Genomic DNA, 20,767 nt, shown 5'->3' with positions numbered 1-20,767 from the left:
CCACCGACTCTGGGAGAGGCAGTTTCCTGCGGGCAGCGGCTCAAATGCCAGCAGAAAAGCCAGTGAGTCTATAGGGAGACCGTCAGGGGTGGTCCCAGCTGCCAGCCAGATCCAAGACCACGAGGGGCTCTCCCCACCCTGCAGCTTCTCTCCCAAGTACCTTCACGTGATCCAAGAAGAAAGAAGCCACACGCTCGGCTGGGTTCACATGGGAATACCACCTGGGCCAAGCTCTCTCAAAGACACCCTCAGTCACCTCGAAGCCACCCGGGAGCTAAGATCTGGACCCCCATTTACGTGAGGATGGGACGCAGCTGACTTGCCAAGCCTTGGCATGAATGGCCCAGCCAGACACAAGCCCCGAACAAGGGACTCTGCCCACAGGGGTCTCCCTGCCCCAAGCCTACCCGAGGGATGTTTGGTTCCTACTGGCAAAGGGAAACCAGATAAAGAACCTGAAAACTGGGAGTGTGAGGAAGGGAGCTTTCTCCTCCCACTTTAATTACGGAAAATTTCAAATTGACACAAAAGTCACCACGGTAGTACCATGCCTCCCATATACTCTTCCCCAAGATGCACCAATGGGAAATATTCTGCCGTGCTTGTTTAATCCATGCTTAAATATGAAAATATCAATATGGATATCTATTTTATCTCCTTTAAAATTTATTGTGGTAATATACACAGAACATAAAATTTAGCGTCTTAACCATTTTTAAATGCATAGTTCAGCTGCATGAAGTACACACACGGTGTTTTTCAGCCATACCCACTACCATTTCCAGAACTTTCCCATCTTCCCAAACGGAAACTCTGTCCCAAGTAAACAGTAACTCTGCTCCCCGTCCTCTCCAGCCCCTGACAGCCACCATCCTACTTTCTGTCACTATGAATTGGGCTATTCTAGGGCCTCATATGAATGTGCTCGTATAGTAGGTGTCCTTTTGTGACTGGCTCATTTCACTTGGCAGCGTGTCCTCGAGGCTGCTCCACGTAGCGTGTGTCAGAATTGCCTTTATGAGGCAGGACAATGTTGCATCGTACGCATAGACCACACTTTGTGTATCTATTCACCCATCGATGGACACCTAGGTTGCTTCCATATCTTGGCTACTGGGAATAACACTGCTGTGAACATGGGCGAGCAAATATCTCTTCAAGACCCTGCTTTCCATACTTTGGGTTTATGCCCCGAAGCGATTTGCATTTCCCTAATGACTAATGATGTTGGGCATCCTTTCATGTGTTCATCAGCCATTTGTGTATCTTCCCTGGAGAACTGTCTATTCGAGCCCTTTTTCATTTCTTGATCAGGTTTTCTGTGTTTTGTTGTTGCTGTCGAGTTGTAGGGCTCGTTATATATTTTGGATATTAACCTTTTATCAGTATACGATTTGCAAGTATTTTCTCCCAGTCTGTGGCTTGCCTTCCTACCACGTTGGTAGTGTTCTTTGATGCACAGAAGGTTTTCATTTTGGTGTCGTCTAATTTACCTACCTTTTTCTTATGTTGCCTATGGTTGTGACGTCATATTCAGGAAATCATTGACCAGAATGTCCAAGAGTTCAGGCTTTAATAGGAAAAGTAATTCTTGGGAAAGAATGTTCAGTAATTCACATGCTCTTGATTAAGTGGTAACTCATACACGTAGCTAATGCCAATTAATCCCTTTTGTATCCAGAATGGAACTGCAGTGTCCTTATTTCTGATGGTTCTTGTCTAGCTCAAGAATTTCAAGCACCAAGGTTGGGCACCTGCTTCGGTAGTCATAGCCTTGGGCCTCCTGGTGAACAGGGCTTGCCTTCAGTCGACCGAATTGGAGAGACTGTGCCAAGTTAGGCAAGACCCCTATCTCCCCTCTGTCATCCTACAGGCGGTGCGTCAAGTCAACAAACTTTCGTGGAATTCCTGCTTTGGGCCAGGCCCTGAGCCAGAGGCTGGGAATACCCGATAAGCCCCCCTGTCTTCCAGGGTCACGGTCGCGGGGACAGAAAGGGACACCAGTGGTTCTGGCAGAGGACAAAGGGGTAGGCAGTGGGCTCGGTAGGGAGAGCCCAAGCTTTGCAGCAACAAGGCCTAAGTCCAGAGCCAGCCCCTGACTCTGTCTCTTTGTGCCCCAGCATGACCTTGGAGACCCACTGATCCTCAGGCCCCTCGGTGGGGGCCGGACTGCAGCCTGGTGCAGTGTAGATGCCACAGGGATGGCAGCTGTCATTATCATATCTGTCGTTAAAGATACAGGAGCCTTGGGGTCAGAAGCACCCGTTTCCCCAATGGCGTCTGGGCATGGGTCAGTGGGAGGAAACACTTGAACTGGCCCCCAAGAGGGAACAGGGCTTCCCCAGAAGACAGGAAGAAGGACATGGGAAGGGGGATTCTGGAAACTGGGAATGTCGGGGGGAGTCCCAGTCTGTAGGTCAGAAGATGGGCACGGGAAGGAAGGACAGGAGCAGCGTGGCTCACGGTGCCCCAGGGGAGGGAGGCTTCCTGGAGGAAAGGGCAGTTGAGCTGAATGTGGAGAGAGGAGAAACTCTACAGGCAGCCAGGCTGAGGAGACAGGCGGATGAGGCTCAGAGGTACTTGGGGGGCAGTTGGGGGTTACTGAGGGAGGCTGCAGAGCAGTGGCTGGAGCCCATTGCTTGTGGCCTCACAAGCTACGGCAGAGTTTGGCCTTGGCCCTAAAGCTGGCAGGAAGTAGGGTTCTCTGGGTGCTGCAAGCCAGCTGGGGGGCAGTGGGGGGGATTGCCAAGACCCACCCACCAGGAGAGGACACATGGACCCGGGAGCATGCGCTGGCGGCCCCAGGCAAGGCTGTGCTCCACGTTCAGTATGTTCCGTGTTCAGGCCAATTTCAATGGTACATTCTTATTTGCGTTTAGAATATTCCATAAGATTGGCATTCATGAGAACACAGCCCCATGAGCCACAGGGGGAGAGCAACTGCAAGCAGCTCCAGAGAGCTGACCTTTCGTGGAGGGTTCCTCTCTCATGCCCAGCTGTTCTTTGTGAGATGAAGTAAAGAGGGACCTTTCCCTCTAAGCCTCCTGGTGTCATCCCAGCTGTGAACAGCCCCTCTGCCAGCTGTGGGCCAGCGAGCCTGCTGCGGGGGTTACCAACTGCTGCCCAGGGCTGCTTCTCGGGCGGGTGGAGGAAGGTCAGCTCACTCATTCGTTCTTCGGCCCAGCGTCTGCCCCAGGAGCCCACGCTTGAGTGCGGAGCAAGGCTCACCAACACCTGACCACAGATGCAGGCACTTGCAGGGCTGGTGGGAGCCCGTGAACCTGAGTGCATGGGGAGGAAGGCCTCCCCGAAGGGAGAAGTCTGCCTGGAGGCCTGAAAGTGGAGTAGACATCAGTGAGATGAAGAACATCGGGCCGGAAAAGCACTGGAGATGGGAAATGGAAGCCAGTGCACATAGGACAGGATTTTCTCCACTACAGATCGCCTCTCCCGCCATTCAAGACAAAGGTGGAACATGAACGGATCACCTCTGCAAAGACCTGCCAGTCCATTTTAGGCCTCCCTAGGGTTTCCCAGGGATCGCTTGGGTAGAGTTGCTGTGCCCTCTTTCTCTGGCAGGCCAGAGAAGGTGATCTGATTTTTCCTGTGAAGAAAACAAATAGATTAACAGAGATCGAAACAATGGAGGAAGGAGGTGGGGATCCCAGGGTGGATGGGCTGCACAGCACAGGTGGAAGCATGAGGCTTCCAGAGGAATGGGGAGGGATTCAAGGGAGGGAGGGTCCAAAAGCCCCAGCCGTAGACACATCGGTAGGTACCTGAGGGGAAATTGCAGGAGATTAGGGCTGCGGGACTACATTTCTCTGTGCAGTGGGGGACCGTGTCATGTGGGTCTGGGCCCCGAGGGTGTCCCCCATCCCCTTCGGCAGCCTGTGAAGGAAGGCAACCTCTGGGACCCACCAGGTCACTTCGTTTCTGGTCCTCACGAGGGCCCCACCCCTTCCTTTTCTGGGGAGGGCCACCTCCACAGCTCCTGGCCATCCGAGTGCACAAGACCCACCTTTACTTTCTCTTCTCCGGACAGGTAGCACAGCCTGGGGAGTGGTTAAAACGGCTAATGTGGAGCCCAACGGCCTATGTTCTTACCCTGGCTCTGCCCTTCCTCGCTGTGTGACTTTGAGTGAGTCACCTAGCCCCTCTGAGCTTCGGGCTCTTCGTGTATAGAACAGTGGTAATAATACTAGTCTCTGCATAGGGTTCCTGAGAAGTTTCAATGAGCAAATACAAGTAAAGCACTTAATATAGCACCTGGGACAGGGCTAAAGGCTCAGTACGTGAGTTATTTTTAATATGATTCTAATAAAAAATGAATTTTGCTTTTCATCACAGAACTGATTTTCTAAAGATAGGTCAAGAGAGTTGACTGTAGGGCTGGGGCCTAGATTTTGTTCAACCAAAAGTTTAAGAAAACTCCCAGCTGTGGATTGCAGCTATATTTACTGTGCTTTAGGGCAAAGTTTTCTTCCCACAGAGAGACGATGTGCAGAAATCAGAAGTCCCAGTTGGCACATCCCTGGCTGTCAAGTCCAACCTTGCTGACAGCTCTCAGAGCCTCAGAAAACAGTGAGGCACCAGCGGCTTGCTAAACACACACAGGAAGCCAGGAAAATACTCACAGCTTATGACACTTATAACCCAAGGAGAATCTTTGAGGTCCCCTCTATGAGGAAACTGAGGCCCAGGAAGGAGAAGGGCCTTCCCTGAGGCCATGTGGGTTGGGCTGTCTAAGGCAGACCCCACTCTGCTTCCAGCAAAGAGCGGTTCTCCTCCCCTTGCTTCCCAGTGTCAGACTCAGATGTAACCCACACATCATCACCACCACTGTGGGCCAGACCCTGGGCTTGGCACTGGGGCTTTATCATTTCACTGAGTCTCCTGAGGCACTTCCACTATCACCCCATTTCACAGATCGGCAAACCGAGTCTAGGAGAGAAGAGCCTTGACCAGATCTCATAGCCAGGAGGTGTCTTGGCTGGATGGTCCTCACTCCTCTGGTCTTCCTTATATTGTTCAATGACACCCCAAGAAAAAAGACTTCAAGTCTCAGCCAGTGGAGGTACCCCAGAAGTCATTCATCTGGAGCAAGAATTCAGTCACTTGGACTCAGATCAGCCTCTGGCTGCTATGTCCCCAGCAGACACTGTTCTCAGCTGTGGGGGACTAGCTGTGGTCCAAAAATGGAGGGAGCTGGGTGCGAGAGATAGTACCAAAGACTGGCTCTTTGGTATGTGTTTTAATTAATCAATTTATTTAAGATTTTATTTATTTATTTATTTGAGAGAGAGTGAGAGAGAGTACAAGAGGGGGGACGATCAGAGGGAGAAGCAGACTCCCCACTAAGCAGGGAGCCTGATGCGGAACTCGATCCCAAGACTCCAGGATTATGACCTGAGCCAAAGGCAGGCGCTTAACCAACTGAGCCACCCAGGCATCCTGGTATGTGTTTTTAATTAGACTTTTTATTTGGAGATAATTATGATTCATACGTACTTGTAAAAAGAATAATACAGAGGGATCCCAGGTACCCTTACCCAGTTCCCCCGTGGTGGTGACATCTTGCAAATCCATAGGACAGTATCATAGTCAGTATACTGACATTGATACAGTCAAGCCCCAGAACACCCCCATGACCACGGTAACCCGCATGTTGCCCTTTATGGCCACATCCACTTCCCTTCCATCTCACCCCTCCTGAGCCCTGACAACCACTAACCTGTTCTCTCATTTTGTCATTTCAAGAATGTCATGGAAATGGAATCATACAGGAAGTCATCGGTTGGCACTGACTCTTCGGTCTCTGGTTTTGGACGGGCTAGTTCTGCTGACCAGTGCTCAGGGCTTGGACCTGGTCTAGGAGGGAGAGCCCTGTCCATCTCCTTCCTGGGGGTGACAGGACACATTCCTACACCAAAAAGGACTTTGGGCAGATTTAGATCTTAAGCTCTCAAAAAACAAAGTCTGCCACGATTGGGCCAGAATGGTTACTTGTCGGGGGGAGAGAGGGAGGGAGGGTTGGGCCCTCTGAGCTTCAGTTTTCCCCGCATGGTATGGCCCTCCTTTCCCTCCTGGTCCCAGTTTCCCTCTGCTTCTCGCCTTCCACCCAGGTTCACACCAGGGCCTGCCCTTTCCCCAACACATCTGCTAGTTCCTTCCCCGGGCGCATAATAGACCATTGTGTAAACAGGGCCTTCGTGATCAAGACATGGAAAAAAGAAGCAGGAAGACATGGCAGGAAGCCACTTGGACTGTCAGAGCAATTACACCGAGGAGTGGACTCTTCCAGGGCCCTCACATGCCCGGGAAGGTCTGGGTCAGCAGGGCAAAGTGTCGGGTGGCTTCAGGCAGGACCTAATGGGCTCCGGCCCTGTGCTCTCATTAGCACACATTCCTGGCAAGCAGGGCCCTGCAGCTTCAGACGGGGCGGTTAGCCCGGGCTCACAGTCGGCCGGGACCAGACCACAACAATGGGAGTTTAACAGGAGAGAGGCTTATTTCTCCGCACAGGGACTGCTCAGGACCAACGGCACCCATCTTTTTGCTCGCTGTTTCCAGGGTGCAGCCCTCGTCTGTGTGGTCTCACCTCTCTCCCTACTCCATTCGTGTTCCGCCCTCGCTGGTGGGAGGAGGGAAAGGAGCAACAGGAGGACAAGCCTTGACCAGAGGGTGCGCTCAGCACTGCTGCTCACTTCCTATTGGCTGGGATTTGGTTACAGGATCACACGACTGCAAGGGAGGCTGGGAAATGTAGTCCTTTATTCTGAGTGACAGTGTTCCAAGCCAAACATCCAGGATTCTATAGGGGAGAACAAGACTTGGGAGACTAATGGCAGGTTCTTCCTCTGCAAAACAGGGATCACGAGAGACATTCCTCCTCATACAGCGTGCTTATGAAGGTTGTGAACGTTAAACAGGGTGAGCACTTAGTGCCAAACTTGTGGGAGAGCTCAGAAATAAATGTTAGCTATCCTTCTTTCTTTTTACCAAATGAGATCCTGCATGTGACACCCTGGCGCCATGCTGAGCACAAAGGATGGGTCGGGTCATGGCTGCTGCGGTTGCCACTGTTCCTGTTAGCGTCAGGTTACGACAGGCTTTCAGCCCAGGGCTCTCTCTTGGACCCTCTAGCCCTTTCCCCAAGCAGGTTTCCTTACGCACCCCGAATGATGTCCTGCTGCAGCCACGTGCTGCCCCTGCACCGCCCCCACCAGTCTACCCTCTCAGTCCCCAGATTGATGGCCAGGCCCTGCGGAAGTCACGCCAGCGCAGCTGCAGGAAGTGGCTAATCCCTCTCGTGTGGCTTTTCGCAAATGGTCTGGTTTGCCGTGCTCAGTCCCCAGCATGGTAGGAATCTGGGGATGGCAGGGGTGACGCAGGACAGCCTGTCCCCTCTTGGCACAGATCCAGCATTCTGGCCCAGGCCCTGTAGAGGGTAGTGAAGAAGGGGGGATGGAGCCCCCACGTTCTGAGACTCAGAGTCAGAACACAGTGGATACTCTGGCGGCCTCACAAGACAGCTCTTCCTGTATGCCTAGTCCCCATGGCTTCTCTGCTCCCTCACCCAGTCCTAACACCACAGGACACTTCTCCAACTAGCTAAGAACCCATTGGCCAGGATGAGGAAAGTGAGTGAAGGGGCATTGTGGTATCACACTAGTCCATATGGCCTCAGAGAGTTCTAGAAACTTGTTGCCCAGATTCTGACAGATGCCCCAGCTCAGACCATAGTGAGCAGGCAGCTCACTACCCGCTCAAGGGCAGGAAGAGTCGAGGCAGAAACTACTCTGGGCTGGAGAGAGCAGGACAGGGTGCCAGGGCAGCCCCACCAGAGGCTGGTGGACCTATGAGCCATGAACAGGGACAGTGTCAGGGTCAGGTCCAGTGGGCTGATGGTGAGGAGGGAGGGCCCGCCTCCAGGCACATCCCACGAAGGGGCAGACGTGGCTGAGGGTGGCAACAGGCTCCTTGTCAGGGTGGCAGGCAACCGCTGCAGCCCAGACCTGCCGTGAGCCGTGCCGAGTGCCCTGCCATGTGCCTGCAGGACCCCTCCCACCAGCCCTGGGCCTTCAGCAGTTCATGTGGGCTCCTCACCCGCTCCAACCAGGCAGCCGCTAAGTCAAGGAAGAAAACAAAATCCACACAAACTAACACCAAAACACCTTCAGAGCTATTCCTGAGTGAAATCATCAAAGCAAACGATATGATGCTGCTTACATCGTTTAATGATAAATGCATGCTTTAGAACTGTCTGTGGGCAAATGTATGAATGTGGAATGCAGCAGAGCCTGGAAGAAGAGGCACCGAAGTAGTGCAGGTCCGGGTTCTGGAAGGGCCGGCCACGCTGCAGACTCTCGGCACCCTCGGCCCAGACCGAGCTCACCCGAATGGAATCAGCTGTTCGGGCCCGAGCGGAAGGAAGACTACCAGGGAATAGGTCTGCGCCTCTGAACCAGGAGCCCCCCACCCCCAACCACAAATTGATGGCTCGCTCTCTCTCTTCTTCCTGCAGGTGGACCTTTATAACTCAGACCCACTCATCTGCCACGCGGGTCTGAAGGTGTGCTTCGGCAACCAGCTGCTCAACGCGGTGACGCGGGTGGAGCGGGCCCTCCCCAAGCTGACCTTGCCCTTCCTGCTGCTCCAGGGCTCTGCCGACCGCCTTTGCGACAGCAAAGGGGCCTACCTGCTCATGGAGTCCGCCAAGAGCCAGGACAAGACACTCAAGGTGAGCAGCTGTCCCCCCCTCCCCCAAGGCAGGAGAAGGTGGCACCCCGTGGGGCCCCCCCGGGGAATAAGCACCAGGAATCCCAGGCATCTGTTCTCTCTAAGGGAGGGCATGAGCCACTAGCTGACCATTCTCATGACCACGCTTGAAAGGAAGGACAGAACACTGAGAAGGTATCAGGTCAGGAAGAGCACCCACAGCCGGGCACTGAGCAAAAGAGGCCTCCGTCGTGACCAACGGCCAAGAGCCTATGTTCGCCTGGCCTCCCTACGTGTTGGCCTTCTGCACCAGCAGCAACAGCTCCAGCCCAGCTGCCACCGCCCGGGCTCTGAGCACGAAGGTGCAGGGGCCCTGGTGGGATCTGGTCTGTGAGGGACTCTTCAAGAGCATGTCCCGCAGAGGGGACAGCGCCTATGGCTTAGCCGCGTGCCATGTCAGATGCAACAAACCACAAGGGATTGCCTCGGAGTGGCTTCCACGATGGCAGATGTCGTCGTGGGGTTGAGATGTGCCCATTTCGTTTGCCTGATGGGACTGGGAAGAGCCTCAGCTGGAGAGCACCTGCTGTGCGCCGTCAAGGGACAGCTGCTCCTGCAGGTGGCTCTCTGTGGCTGGTTGGGCAGACAGAGCCCCAAGGTGCATTCCTGAGCGCACATGTCCTTGACCGTGCCACCACAGGCTGAGCAACCATGTGCAGGGGCCTTGTGTCCACGGCCGTTTCCTGCTGGGTTATAAGGACAGCAGGCAAGTCACACAGATCCCACACCTACTGAGCGGTGGAGTCGGAATTCGAACTCAGGTCTTCTGCTCGAGCCCCCCAGCCCTCTCCACCCCGCACCTCGCTGACAAAGATGCTCACATCTGTGCCGAGCATCAAGTGCTCCCCTCGCACCATTAGGAAATGCGGACCCTGCCCCACACCAACCAGCAGATGCAGGTTCATGGGTGAAGAGAAGGGAGAAGAGAAAAGAGAAAGGAAAGCTGGCTGCTGTTAGTGCCAGAGGGCGTGAAAAGGCAGGCAGACCTTGTGGCCGGGGTGGGAGCCTCCCGCTGCCCGCCCTGGCCCTGGTGCCAGGAAGACCACTCTGTTAATCATTAATTCAGCTACTCATTGGGCACCTACTCTGTGCCAGGCCTAGGGAACAGACAGGCCAAGTCCGACTGTCCCATGAGGCCTGCGTCCCAGCAGAAATCTGACCAGGATGATGATGCAGGAGGTCGGTGTCAGGGGTGGGCTGCGGGACCAGAGGGAGTGGCGAAGCTCTTACTCCAGATGGGGTGCACAGGGAGAACCGGCAGAAGAACATTCCAGACCAAGGGGGAAGGAGCACAAGACCCCAGGTTGGTGAGATCGCGGTGTGCGCAGGCAGCCAACAGGGGGCGCTGTGAGCCGAGCAAGGGAATGGCGGCTTGTGTCCCTGGAGAGTCTGGACGTTTTTTTCATGTTCCACGAGGGGCCGCTGGAGCGTCTGGAGCTGGAGAGCGGCATGTGCTGATTTCAGTTCCAGGTGTCCCCGCAGCCGCTGTGTGCAGACAAGACTGGAGGGCGGAGACCTGCTAGGAGGGACAGTGAGAGAGGGACCGGGGCGAGCCCCGGGCGGTGGGCTTGCACAGTAAGGAGACGGGGCATGTGTTCTGAGATGGGTAACACTGGGAGAGAGATCTGGGCAATATCGAGAATTCCATTTTGAGCTACCTATTAGAGAGTCCCATTAGAAATTCAGAAAAAGACCGGGGCGTCTGGGTGGCTCAGTCAGTTAAGCATCTGACTCTTGATTTCAGCTCAGGTCATGATCTCAGGATTGTGAGATCCAGCCCTGCGCTCAGCATGGAGCCTGCTTGAGATTCTCCCTCTCCCTCTGCACCTCCCCACCACACTTTCTTTCTCTCTCTCTGAAGAAAGAAAGAGAAAGAAAGAAAGAAAGAAAGAAAGAAAGAAAGAAAGAAAGAAAGAAAGAAAGAAAGAAAGAAAGAGGAAAGAGAGAGAGAGAAAAGGGAGAAAGGAAGGAAGGAAGAAAAGACATTCGGAAAAAGAAAGGAAAGCAGGGTCTCTTAAAGATACTCGCACACCCATGTTCATAAAGGCATTGTTCACAGCAGCCAAGAGGTGGAAGCGGCCAAGTTGTCCATCGATGGAAGAGTGGATAAATCAAATGCAGTCTAGACCAACGATGGAATAGTATTCGGCCTTAAAAATGAATGAAATTCTGACTCATGTCACGACATGGATGAACCTTGCAGACATTATGCACAGTAAAATAAGCCAATTGCAAAAGAAAAAGTACTGCATGATTCCACTCGTATGAAACATCTAGTCAGAAAAACCATAGAAATAGAAAGTAGAATGCCGGTTGCCCAGGGCAGTGGGGAATGAGGAGGGAATTTAATGGGGCCAGAGTTTCAGTTTTGCAAGATGAAAAAGTTCTAGAGATCTATTGCACAACCACGTGAATATACTTAACACTACTGAACTGTACACTTAAAAATGACTAAGATGGCAAATTTTATGCTATGTTTTTTTTTAAAGGTTTTATTTATTTATGTGACAGACAGCCAGCGAGAGAGAGAACCCAGCAGGGGGGTGGGATAGGAAGAAGCAGGCTCCCAGCGGAGGAGCCCGATGTGGGACTCGATCCTGGAACGCCAGGATCACGCCCTGAGCCGAAGGCAGACGCTTAACGACTGCGCTACCCAGGCGCCCCTATGCTATGTTTTTTACCACAGTATTTAAAAAAGGAAATTTGGAGGTGCCCATTAGCAGTCTCACTGGAAATGGCAAATAGGCAGTCAGATACACACATCTAGAGCTCAGAGAGAGGCCTGGCTGGAGAGAGAAATTCCTGAGTCACCAGCACGGATGGTTTTCAAGCCACGAGACCGGACGAGGTTACTCCAGGGAGGGAGAAGGAGGGCCATGGCCACGCCCGTGGACCACACCAGCCTGCAGAGGTCAGCAGGGCCATGGGTAAGCCCAGACAGAGGAGGGGCTGCTAATGAGGCAAGGAGATGACCGGGAGGGGAGAAAGCCATGCAAAGCACAAGAGGAGAGTGTTTCTAGAAGGTTAAGTCCGGTCAACTTTTGAATGAAACTGAGAAGTCAAATCATTTGAAAGCAAAACGTGTTCCCTGACTCCTGCGACGTGAAGGTCACTGGAGTGCCGGCAAGAACACTCCGCTGAGGGCTGGTGGGAGTAAAAGTCAGGTTGGAATAAGCAAAACAGTAGATGGAAGGCGGCGTGTGTAGACAGAGTGGAAATCACCGTTTTGAGATGGAGGCACAGACGTGTCCATAGCTGGAGAGAGAAAGAGAGTCAAGGGAGGGTGTGACTGATTTGAGAAAGGGAGTGCTAGAACATGCTGGGACATCTCAATGCAGTTGAACCGTCATCTGGTCAGAAGGCAATGAGAGCGTAAGGAGTCCTCGGCGCACAGAGGCGCGCCTGGAGCCCTGCCCGTGCGGTGCTGCCCGAGGCCCCTGCCTGCTCCTGTCCCTTCCTGTGGCCCTGACTCCTGTCTTTCCCAATTGCAGATTTACGAAGGTGCCTACCACGTTCTCCACAAAGAGCTTCCTGAAGTAACCAACTCCGTCTTCCGTGAAATAAACATGTGGATCTCCCAAAGGACAGGGGCGGCGGGAACAGGGTCCCCACCCTGAGCGCACCGGCTGTGTGGCCGGCCCATGGTCGGGCAAGTGGGCGGAGGACGGGCAGAAGCTGGCTTCTCACATGTGGCTTGCCAGGGGGAGGGGGGAGGAAATCACAAATTGGAGGAATCCCTAGCGCAATTTTGTCATAGACCAGGCTGTCTGCTACTGGGTCTACTTTAAGGGGTAGACACTTTGTGCAAAAACAGAGAAGGGTCACAGGTAGTTTCCCGGAGGGAATGTGCTCCAATGTCCTTAAAACCAAGCAAAGCCTCTGCCCTGCCCCTCCCCCAGCCCCCACCAAGGTTCCCAGGGATTCCTGTTCCTCAGACACCTGACTGCAATAACTGGAGGAATCTCCCCTCCTGCTCTCCCCTCCAGCCCCCACCCCGCGACCCTCCCCACCTGGCCCCACCCTGTGGCCTTTCTCTGGCCGTGGGACGAGGTGGTGGGGGTCAGCTCCCCCAGGGCAGACTCGCGTGTCCCCCAAGGCCCAGAAAATGCCGGGGACTTCTTGGCACGAGGAGCCACCCATGACCCGTGTCAGCTCCTCGTCAGTCTGGAGCTGGGCTTGGGGACAGGGTGAGGCTTGGCCCAGGAAGAGAGCTGGGCAGGAAATCCCTTCTTGCTGCCAGGGAGCCTGAGGCTGCCCACCGAGCGCTTTCTATATTCAGAGGCTGCCTTTCCTTGCGTGACTAATTGTACCTGACGCTATGAGAGGCTGATTGTATTGAAGATGAAAGATCTAATATATAATGTATATTCTAAAGCAGAGATTATTTGGGTGGGTGGGTGGGACCAAGGGGGGCTTAAAGGTGTTGGAGACTGATGCCCCGGCACAGGACGGACAAGGCTGGCCGCAGGGCCCTAGGTGAAGGTGCTCCGGTGCAGCCCAGGGAAGCAGGGCCCTAGCACCAGCAGTGGGCGGGGACGGGCCCATCCCTGCTCCTGGCTTGCCTGGGCCCACAGCCACCCTGGGAGCCTCGGTGCTGGTGTCACAGCTACCTCTGGTGGCGGAAGAAGAGTCCCGACTCGGTGGCCCTGCCCAGGGCTGCAGGCCCCTGAGGCCACAGCAGGATGGGCCCACCTTTCCCAGCAGAGGGCCCAGCAGCGCCTGACCTGCCTTTCTCAGGTGCCAACCCCAAACTGCCCGCCTTGGGCCCTCACTTAGCGCCAGCAATAAATGGGGATCACCGCCCACGGCGGGAGGACTTTCACTTTCAAATGGGACTGTTGTTACCTCATGGGGCTGCTTAGGGCACATATGACCCTGAGTGGGGGTGGAACTGCGAGGGGGCACCTGCTTGGCCGCAGGGTGCAGTCCAGTGGCCTCAAGGCCCTGGACAGGGCGGCCGCTCCCCTGCCAGGCTCTCTGACTTTGGAGGCTGGGATTTGGGGCTCCCCCCTTCCTTCACCCACACCCTGTTCTTCTGGGGCTTGCTCCGGGTCCCCAGAGAGGGGGGTCCCCCCTGCTCTCCTTCCAGGGGCCCTGAGCACACCGTGGTGTAGCCAAGGCAGACCCTGGGCCACAACGGAAAGCCATGCTGGCCTGGGGGCTGAGGTTTGTGTTCTCCAGCCCCTCGGGTGGGGGTGGGGGTGGGGGCGGGCAGGGCCCACAGCCCCACAGAGAGAGGCTTTCATTGCCCCATCTCACTTCTCTGGCTTCTCTCTGGAGGAGAAAAATGTGAACAATGTGCTGAGAGAAGGTCAGCCCCCGCCTGTTCAAACTGGGCCGCTGTGTGAATGTTTCTGCCCCCCCAGCTGAGGAAGAGCAGGGACTCCCCCCACGAACCCCCCACACCTTGAGACACCCTGAACCCAGATCTGGAATTCTCACCCAGAGCTGTGATAGTGCGGGTCACACAAGGTCTCCCCCGCCCCAGAGCACGTGCCGGCTCAGCCATTTCCCAAATTAAGTATCAGGCACATGGTTTGACCAGGAATCGTTTGGCTGCATGGATCTGTTTATACGAAAGCTCTGACAGAGACAAATTCAGTCACATTTACATATTTAAAGGTTAAAAAAATTACCTATATTAAAAAGAAAAAAGAATTATTCGGAAGCAGGACTGTCTCCTAATACAGGAGGGGACAGGACGTTGCCACCCAGCTCTGAGTGGGCGCAGGTGTGGCAGGCAGACACCAGCTGCGTCTGGAGTCCCACCAGGGCCACGGGCCCGCCTGTCCTGGGGGAGCTGTGCCAGTCTCGAATTGGGTTCATTCTTGGTGTTGATGGCTCCCTGCTGGCAGTGGGGGCTTCAGAGTCCTGCCTTCACCACGACAAGGAGCTGAGTTTGGAAGGGAAGCAAGGTCATACATGGCCCGGCCTCAAGAAGGTGAAAGGAAGGACCCTGGAGATGCACTCCTATCAGGATCCTAGGCCCAAGCACTGACTGATGCCTCGCCTTCCTCTGGAATTCGGAGGTCACCCTGGTCCTACAGAAACCACGGGATCCATGCCTGACAGTCTTTCTAGGAAAAGATGCCCTCCTGCAGTGGGAATCGGAGGGGGGTTGCTCCCTTGCAGGGTTGGGGATGGATGGTCACCAGTCCTCCCTCCCAGCTTCTGGGGGGCACTGGGGCGCGCCTTGAGAGCACCAAAGAACACCAGGCAAACCCGCCTGCTCTGCACCCGCGGCAAGGTCCCATGCTACCTTCTCTTTCACCATTCACTAACATAAACCCGCTCGGGTCCCCGTGATCTAAGCAGTTTGCCAGTTACTGTCTCTGCAGCCCAGCCGCATCCCTCTGTGTGTACCCTTACTGGGGACTTGTGATCAGTTCGGAACTATCAAAGGAACCATGTATGCCACAGCTAATCCTAATAAACCGGATGTTTTCTGCACGATGGTGTGGTCTGTCTGTCCAATCCCAGACTACAGCGACTCCTGTGCAGAGAACAGCAGGCCCTCCTGCAGGGCATTATTGCTGATCCAGTCATCTGACCCAAGCCAGTGGGTGGGGACTGGACTGTCCCTCCTCCGTTCTCGGGGACTTGTGCCTGGAGCAAACTGCATGCATGCTTTCTCTTCCTGACTTGGCCACTGCCGGTACTGGGGAGCCTGGGCCGCCCCCCGCTCTCGACTCCACGGTTAGTTAGTGCCCTACCCAGGGGGCTTCACTCCCACTCCGTCGCCCCGTCTCAGCTCTCCTGCTGTTGGGCCCCGGGCTCTGCACTCCTCCTCCATTCCCACGTCCCCTAGTCAGCTCCACCTCCACCTCCAGGGCCGGGCTCCAGGCCACTTCCCTCTGACCCCACTGCTGTCACCTTCCCCTCCCGCCAGATGGCGACAGCACCCTCCTCAGGGGGTGCCCTTCCAGCCTTCCCCCACACAGAGCACGACCCGGTGTTAGTTAAGTGAGTCAGAGGTGGCCCTTCTCGCTCACAACGACCCCCTGCCGCCCGTGGCCTCCCTGCCTTCGCCCTCTTCCTCCTGTGTCCACTGGCCCCCTCAGGCCAGCCTCCCTGCTGGCCACCTCAGAGGCCTTTCCTAACCTCCTGGTCTAAAGCCAGCACGCCCACCCTGACTCCCTCCCCACCTTCTGTATCCCCAGCACATTATTGCCGTCTGACAGAGTCTGTGTTCTGCTTGACTACACAGTAGCTCTGTCCCTCCACCAGAACCGACCGGCAGGAGGCTGTGGGCTCGCATTAGGCCTCTGGTCTCCCAACTTGCCCAGTGAGGGAGGGAGGGGATGAGGGAGGGAAGGCCTGCTGCACCTGCCCCCCAAAATGAGGACAGAGGGACACAAACCTGCCACTCCAGTGCCCAAGAGTTGTGGGGTCAGGAAGAGGGGCGATGAGAGCACGGGGGACCAGCCCAGAGGCAGCCCTGCAGGAAAGCAGAAAGATGAACAGCAGTGGGGTGCACAGGTCCTGCGGCAAGGGGGCTCAGGGCAGAACTTGAGGGTGGAGGGAGCTCAGGTTGCACCCACAGCAGCACCCATCCAAGGATAGGGTGGCAAAGGGGCCCACTGAGGTGGCTGCAGCATCAGGACCAGCCACAGGCAGCCCACAGCCCTGACTGGACGGGGTGTCGGTGGAACACAGTGCCGCCCCTGTAGGAGGGGAGCCATCTGTCAGGCTGTGGCCTCAGGTAGAGGACACAGCCATGACCAAAATGGAGGCTAGCAGGGAGGGGCAGCCTGGCCTCTCTCTCCTCCCACCTTCCCCTCTCACTGCAGGGGAAGTCTTAAGCACGTGGTCCAATATGGCTGCTCCAGCTCCTGTGACTGCGCCCTCCTGCCAGCCCATAGGAGGGGAAGAAAGGAAAGGCGCAGGCATGTACATTTCAAGGAATAAACCAGAGACCACACTTAGTATCTCAGATCACATCTAGAAACCGGTGGCACAGCCACAGCTAAATGCATGGGAGACGGGGAGGTGGTGGGCCAGGTGCCCACAGAGCAGGAGAGGCTCAGATATCAGGGGGAGACAGCAGGCTGTGCCTGAGAACAAAGTGCCTGCGGGAGGCCCAGGGTCACTGTCTGCCTGGAAGATGTCGAAAGGGGGCGAGAATGAGCTGGAGGTGAGGCCAGGCCCTGACTGTGGCTGGGACAGTGGGGACAAAGAAGGGAATTGGTGGCTCCTGAAGAGGTAAAATCAACGTTTGGTGACCCTTGAGGGCCAAGGGAACTGGAGGGAACAGAAGCAACACGTGCACACCCCCAACATGCTGCAGATAAGAAAAGCTTACAAAGCATGCCCTGAGTTGTCCCTGTGAGACCTTCCAGGAAAGAACGGATATTCCCACTGAAATCCACATTGGTCGTGCTGCCCCTCCTGGTGGGAGCTTCCTCACAGGCGCCCCGCAGAATATCTACACCAGCTTCGGGTGGTTGGTGACGTTGCTCTCATTCAGACTGGTCAGCAAACTGAGGCTCTGAGGGATTCAGTGATTTGCTCAAAGCCAGTGCAGATTCGGAGCTCCAGCCCAGGTGTCCAAGACCCAGAGAAGGCAGGCAGGCGACGAAGCCCCGGTGGCAGTGCGCCAATGCAATGCTCAGATCTTACACCACCGGGAAGGCCTGGAAGAGTCTGAGGGTGGCTTCCCGGCTCGGACTTAGAAACTCCTAGAAGCCTGAGGGCCCCAGCCCTCCCTCCGAGGCCTGCCTGTGAGACTTTTCCCCAGGGAGAAATTTGTATGCCTTCAAAATGTCGCTCGGGACGAAGGCCGCTCCCAGCCCCGGCAAGAGCACTCCTAACCGTGTGTCGCCAGCGCGCAGATGGCCGCCTCACCCCCAACAGGCGCTCTGGGTCCGCGGCGGTGAGACGGCACATTCAGGGCTGTGCGGTTTTCCAGGTAGACGAAGAACGCATGCAGAGCGGCACTCTCTTTATTTTTATTTTTTTGCAAGTGGTGAAGATTGTAATCGATGGTTGAGAAAATACACTTTCGTTATACACCTGCCTCATGTAACGACTGTTTGGGTCAGGACCAGGACCGGGGTGAGGCCAAGTAAGACACGTGCCTCGGACAGTGTGAAAGGGGCACCAAGAATCTTCATGAGTAAGATAAGTAATACTTTCATGTGATTTTAATTAGAAGTAATGTAGAAAATGCATGATAAACCAAATAGCAGCATTTTAAATGAAGACAGGATTGGGATTCCTGATGTTTCTCCCAGCGCCAGCACGACTCAGCACACAGCACCTTATTGACTTCGCCTCCCCTCCACAGCCCGCCATGGCTCCTTTTCTCTCCCTGGGGGTGCGACAAGCCGTCCCTACGTTGCATCTTATGTACAAGCTATGTCAGCACTCAGCTGATCTGTTTTTCCTTCTGGGAAAAGTGTGCGAATGTCTTGAGTTGGGATAGAATGCATAGATTTCCCAATAAAATTCACGGACACTTTTTCACTTGGCAGGAATGAATTAAAGTTGTTACCTGAGGGACAGATGTGCTTTTTAATTCTAAATGCAATGCAGCCACACTATGAAAACAACACAGAAATCAGATGAAACCCTCAACTCTCGATCTGGAAGCTTGCCTGCGTTTCTGAGCTCAGGCTTGCGGGGAGCACCACCAGGCAGGTGGAATGGCCCCTGCTCCCCCCCCCCCCCCGCGTATAGAGGCCGCACTGAGCATCCTCGGGGCCGCAGGAAGCTTGGCCACACGGGCTTGCTACCATTTCCTTCCCCGCTGGGCTCTTGGAGGCTGTTCTCATTGTTTCCTGTTTGCAACACCACCTTAGACCACAAGTAGCCGAGAAAATGAGGAAGGTGTGATGATGGAGCCGGCAAACGTCTCTGCGGCCCTGCTGCTGAGGGGACCGACCGCGGGGCTGGACACGGCAACTCTCCTGGCCCCACTGCCTCCCTGGCCGGCACCCTCACCGGTCTCGCTCTCTCAGTGACCTGCCAAGGTACCACACCCAGAGCACTTCCCCTGAAACCTCCTCACTTAGGCGTTTACTTACACTCTGTTATAAAACACACACTTTCGGGGCGCCTGGGTGGTGCAGTCGTTAAGCGTCTGCCTTCGGCTCAGGGCGTGATCCTGGCATTATGGGATCAGGACCCACATCAGGCTCCTCCGCTGGGAGCCTGCTTCTTCCTCTCCCACTCCCCCTGCTTGTGTTCCCTCTCTCGCTGGCTGTCTCTATCTGTCAAATAAATAAATAAAATCTTTAAAATAAAATAAAACACACACTTTCAAATAATAGTTGTAAAAAAGATGGGTTCACTCTACAAGCTCGCTTTTGTCCCGAGTATCTATTTTTTAAAAAATGCATCGTAACTGGGGTGCCCGGGTGGTACGGTCGGTTAAGCATCCGACTCTTGGTTTGGGCTCAGGTCATGATCTCAGGGTCGTGGGATCAAGCCCCACACTGGGCTCCGTGCTCAGCATGGAGTCTGCTTGAGATTCTCTCTCTGCCTCTCCTTTTGCCATTCCCCCCACTTGTGCTCTCTTTCTCTAATGAATAAAATCTTTAAAAAAATGCACTGTAATTAAAAAAAATTTTTTTTAATGTTTAAACCTCTTACTACATAACCTTGGCGCACATGGGAGTTAGTGTGTGGTCTCAGGTGGGACCTGTGGCTCTCAGGCCACCAGCCTGGCCCCACCCTTCCTGTCTGGGTGTCCAGACCAAGCCGAGTGACCTGGCAAAGCTGAAGTCAGCCCCTGCCGCACCCTCCTCGCCCCTCCCTCCACACCTTGGGTGGAGCCCAGCATTTCACAAATACACAACAGGCTCACTCCCTGGGCCTGTGTGGGCCCCTCCCCAAGTACCAGGAACTCGCTTTTAATGCCCCAAGCAAGGAGGCAGGCACTATCACAGTCAACCCGATTTACAACTGAGCAAACTGAGGCAGGGAGCTGCGACCAGGCAGTAAGAGGATGAGCCACGGTGGGAACTCTGGCCCCCGTGGGGCCTGGGCTCTGGCCACGCTGACCTCCCCGTCTCATCCCGGGCCTCTTCAGGCTCCCAGGCCCATATCCAAACCCTGCCCTCCACCCAGCAGGGACTGCTGTCCACTTGTCAAGTTCCCCTTCCCCTCCCCCATGCTGATCACCTCCTTACCTACTGGGTACCTTGTTCAACTGACCCATCCGACCTTAGAGCTGGCCCCAGAAGTTCTGGAACTGACGAACAAGAGTAAAAAGTCACAAAGGGCAGAATGACAACTACAGGGAGGGCCAGGATACCCATGCTGTCTCCAGGGAAGAAGGGGGCAGGCCTCAGGGTGCTTGCTGCCTGGGCCTCAGGACCCAAGGGTTTGGGGTGAGGGACAGCCTACAAGGCATCCTGAGAAAGCCACCTCTGACATCCCTGATAATGTCACAGCCCCTGTGGCAGAGGCCAGGGGGCCTCCCCAGGAAGGAGGCTGGCTCTAGGCTGAGGGAAAGCAGAGGTCAGTCCTCAGCCCCTCCTGGCACGAGGCTCCCCACAACCAGTGGCCAGTGGGCTAAGGAGTGGAGGGAGCCAGGCCGGGACCAGCTGGGGTCACTGGGCCTCCTCCTACCCCTTCCACTTCCACCCCTCCTCCCTGGCCCTCCTCCTGGAATGGCAGAGCAAGCTGCTGCAGGGCTAACCCGGGCCTCTCCCCTCTGGCCCTGCCCACAGCCCAGCCTCAGTCCCCGGAGCTGTAAACTGCAGGTGCTGGTGGTGAGACATGCAGCCAGAGGAACAGCCTCTGGCATACAGGGGGTACTCAACAGATGAGTGCTAGAAATAGGTCTGGCTCAGAAACTAGTCCTTGCCTGGTCTGAGGGGGAAGGAGCCTCTGTGGTCGCTCAGCCGGCCTCCCACTGAACCTCCCCCAGGACCACTGAGGGCAGGTGGGTGGGTCGGACTTCACCAAGAGGAGCCCAAGGCAAAACCTGTGCCTGAGGGGAGCCCCACCACTGCAGAGGCTGGGCCCAGCTGGGGGATCG

General features: G+C 55.3%; 1 protein-coding gene across 3 annotated transcripts in view; it reads left to right on the top strand.

Annotated features, from left to right (window-relative positions):
• Positions 1–15,231, top strand: part of MGLL (monoglyceride lipase) — a 112,608-nt gene extending 97,377 nt beyond the window's left edge. For all 3 annotated transcript variants that reach the window (XM_087866724.1, XM_087866725.1, XM_045812293.2), the window contains 2 exons: positions 8,528–8,743; positions 12,273–15,231. In XM_087866724.1, the coding sequence (XP_087722850.1) occupies positions 8,528–8,743; positions 12,273–12,398 (342 nt within the window). In that variant the 3' untranslated portion in view covers positions 12,399–15,231. The remainder of the gene's footprint in view (positions 1–8,527; positions 8,744–12,272) is intronic.
• Positions 15,232–20,767: the final 5,536 nt, after the last annotated feature.

This window comes from Ursus americanus, chromosome 14, assembly GCF_024610735.1.
Source record: "Ursus americanus isolate L20-20 chromosome 14, mUrsAme1.1.p, whole genome shotgun sequence".
NCBI lineage: Eukaryota > Metazoa > Chordata > Mammalia > Carnivora > Ursidae > Ursus > Ursus americanus.
Note: the sequence above shows the minus strand (reverse complement) of the source record. Positions and strands in the feature narration are given on the sequence as shown.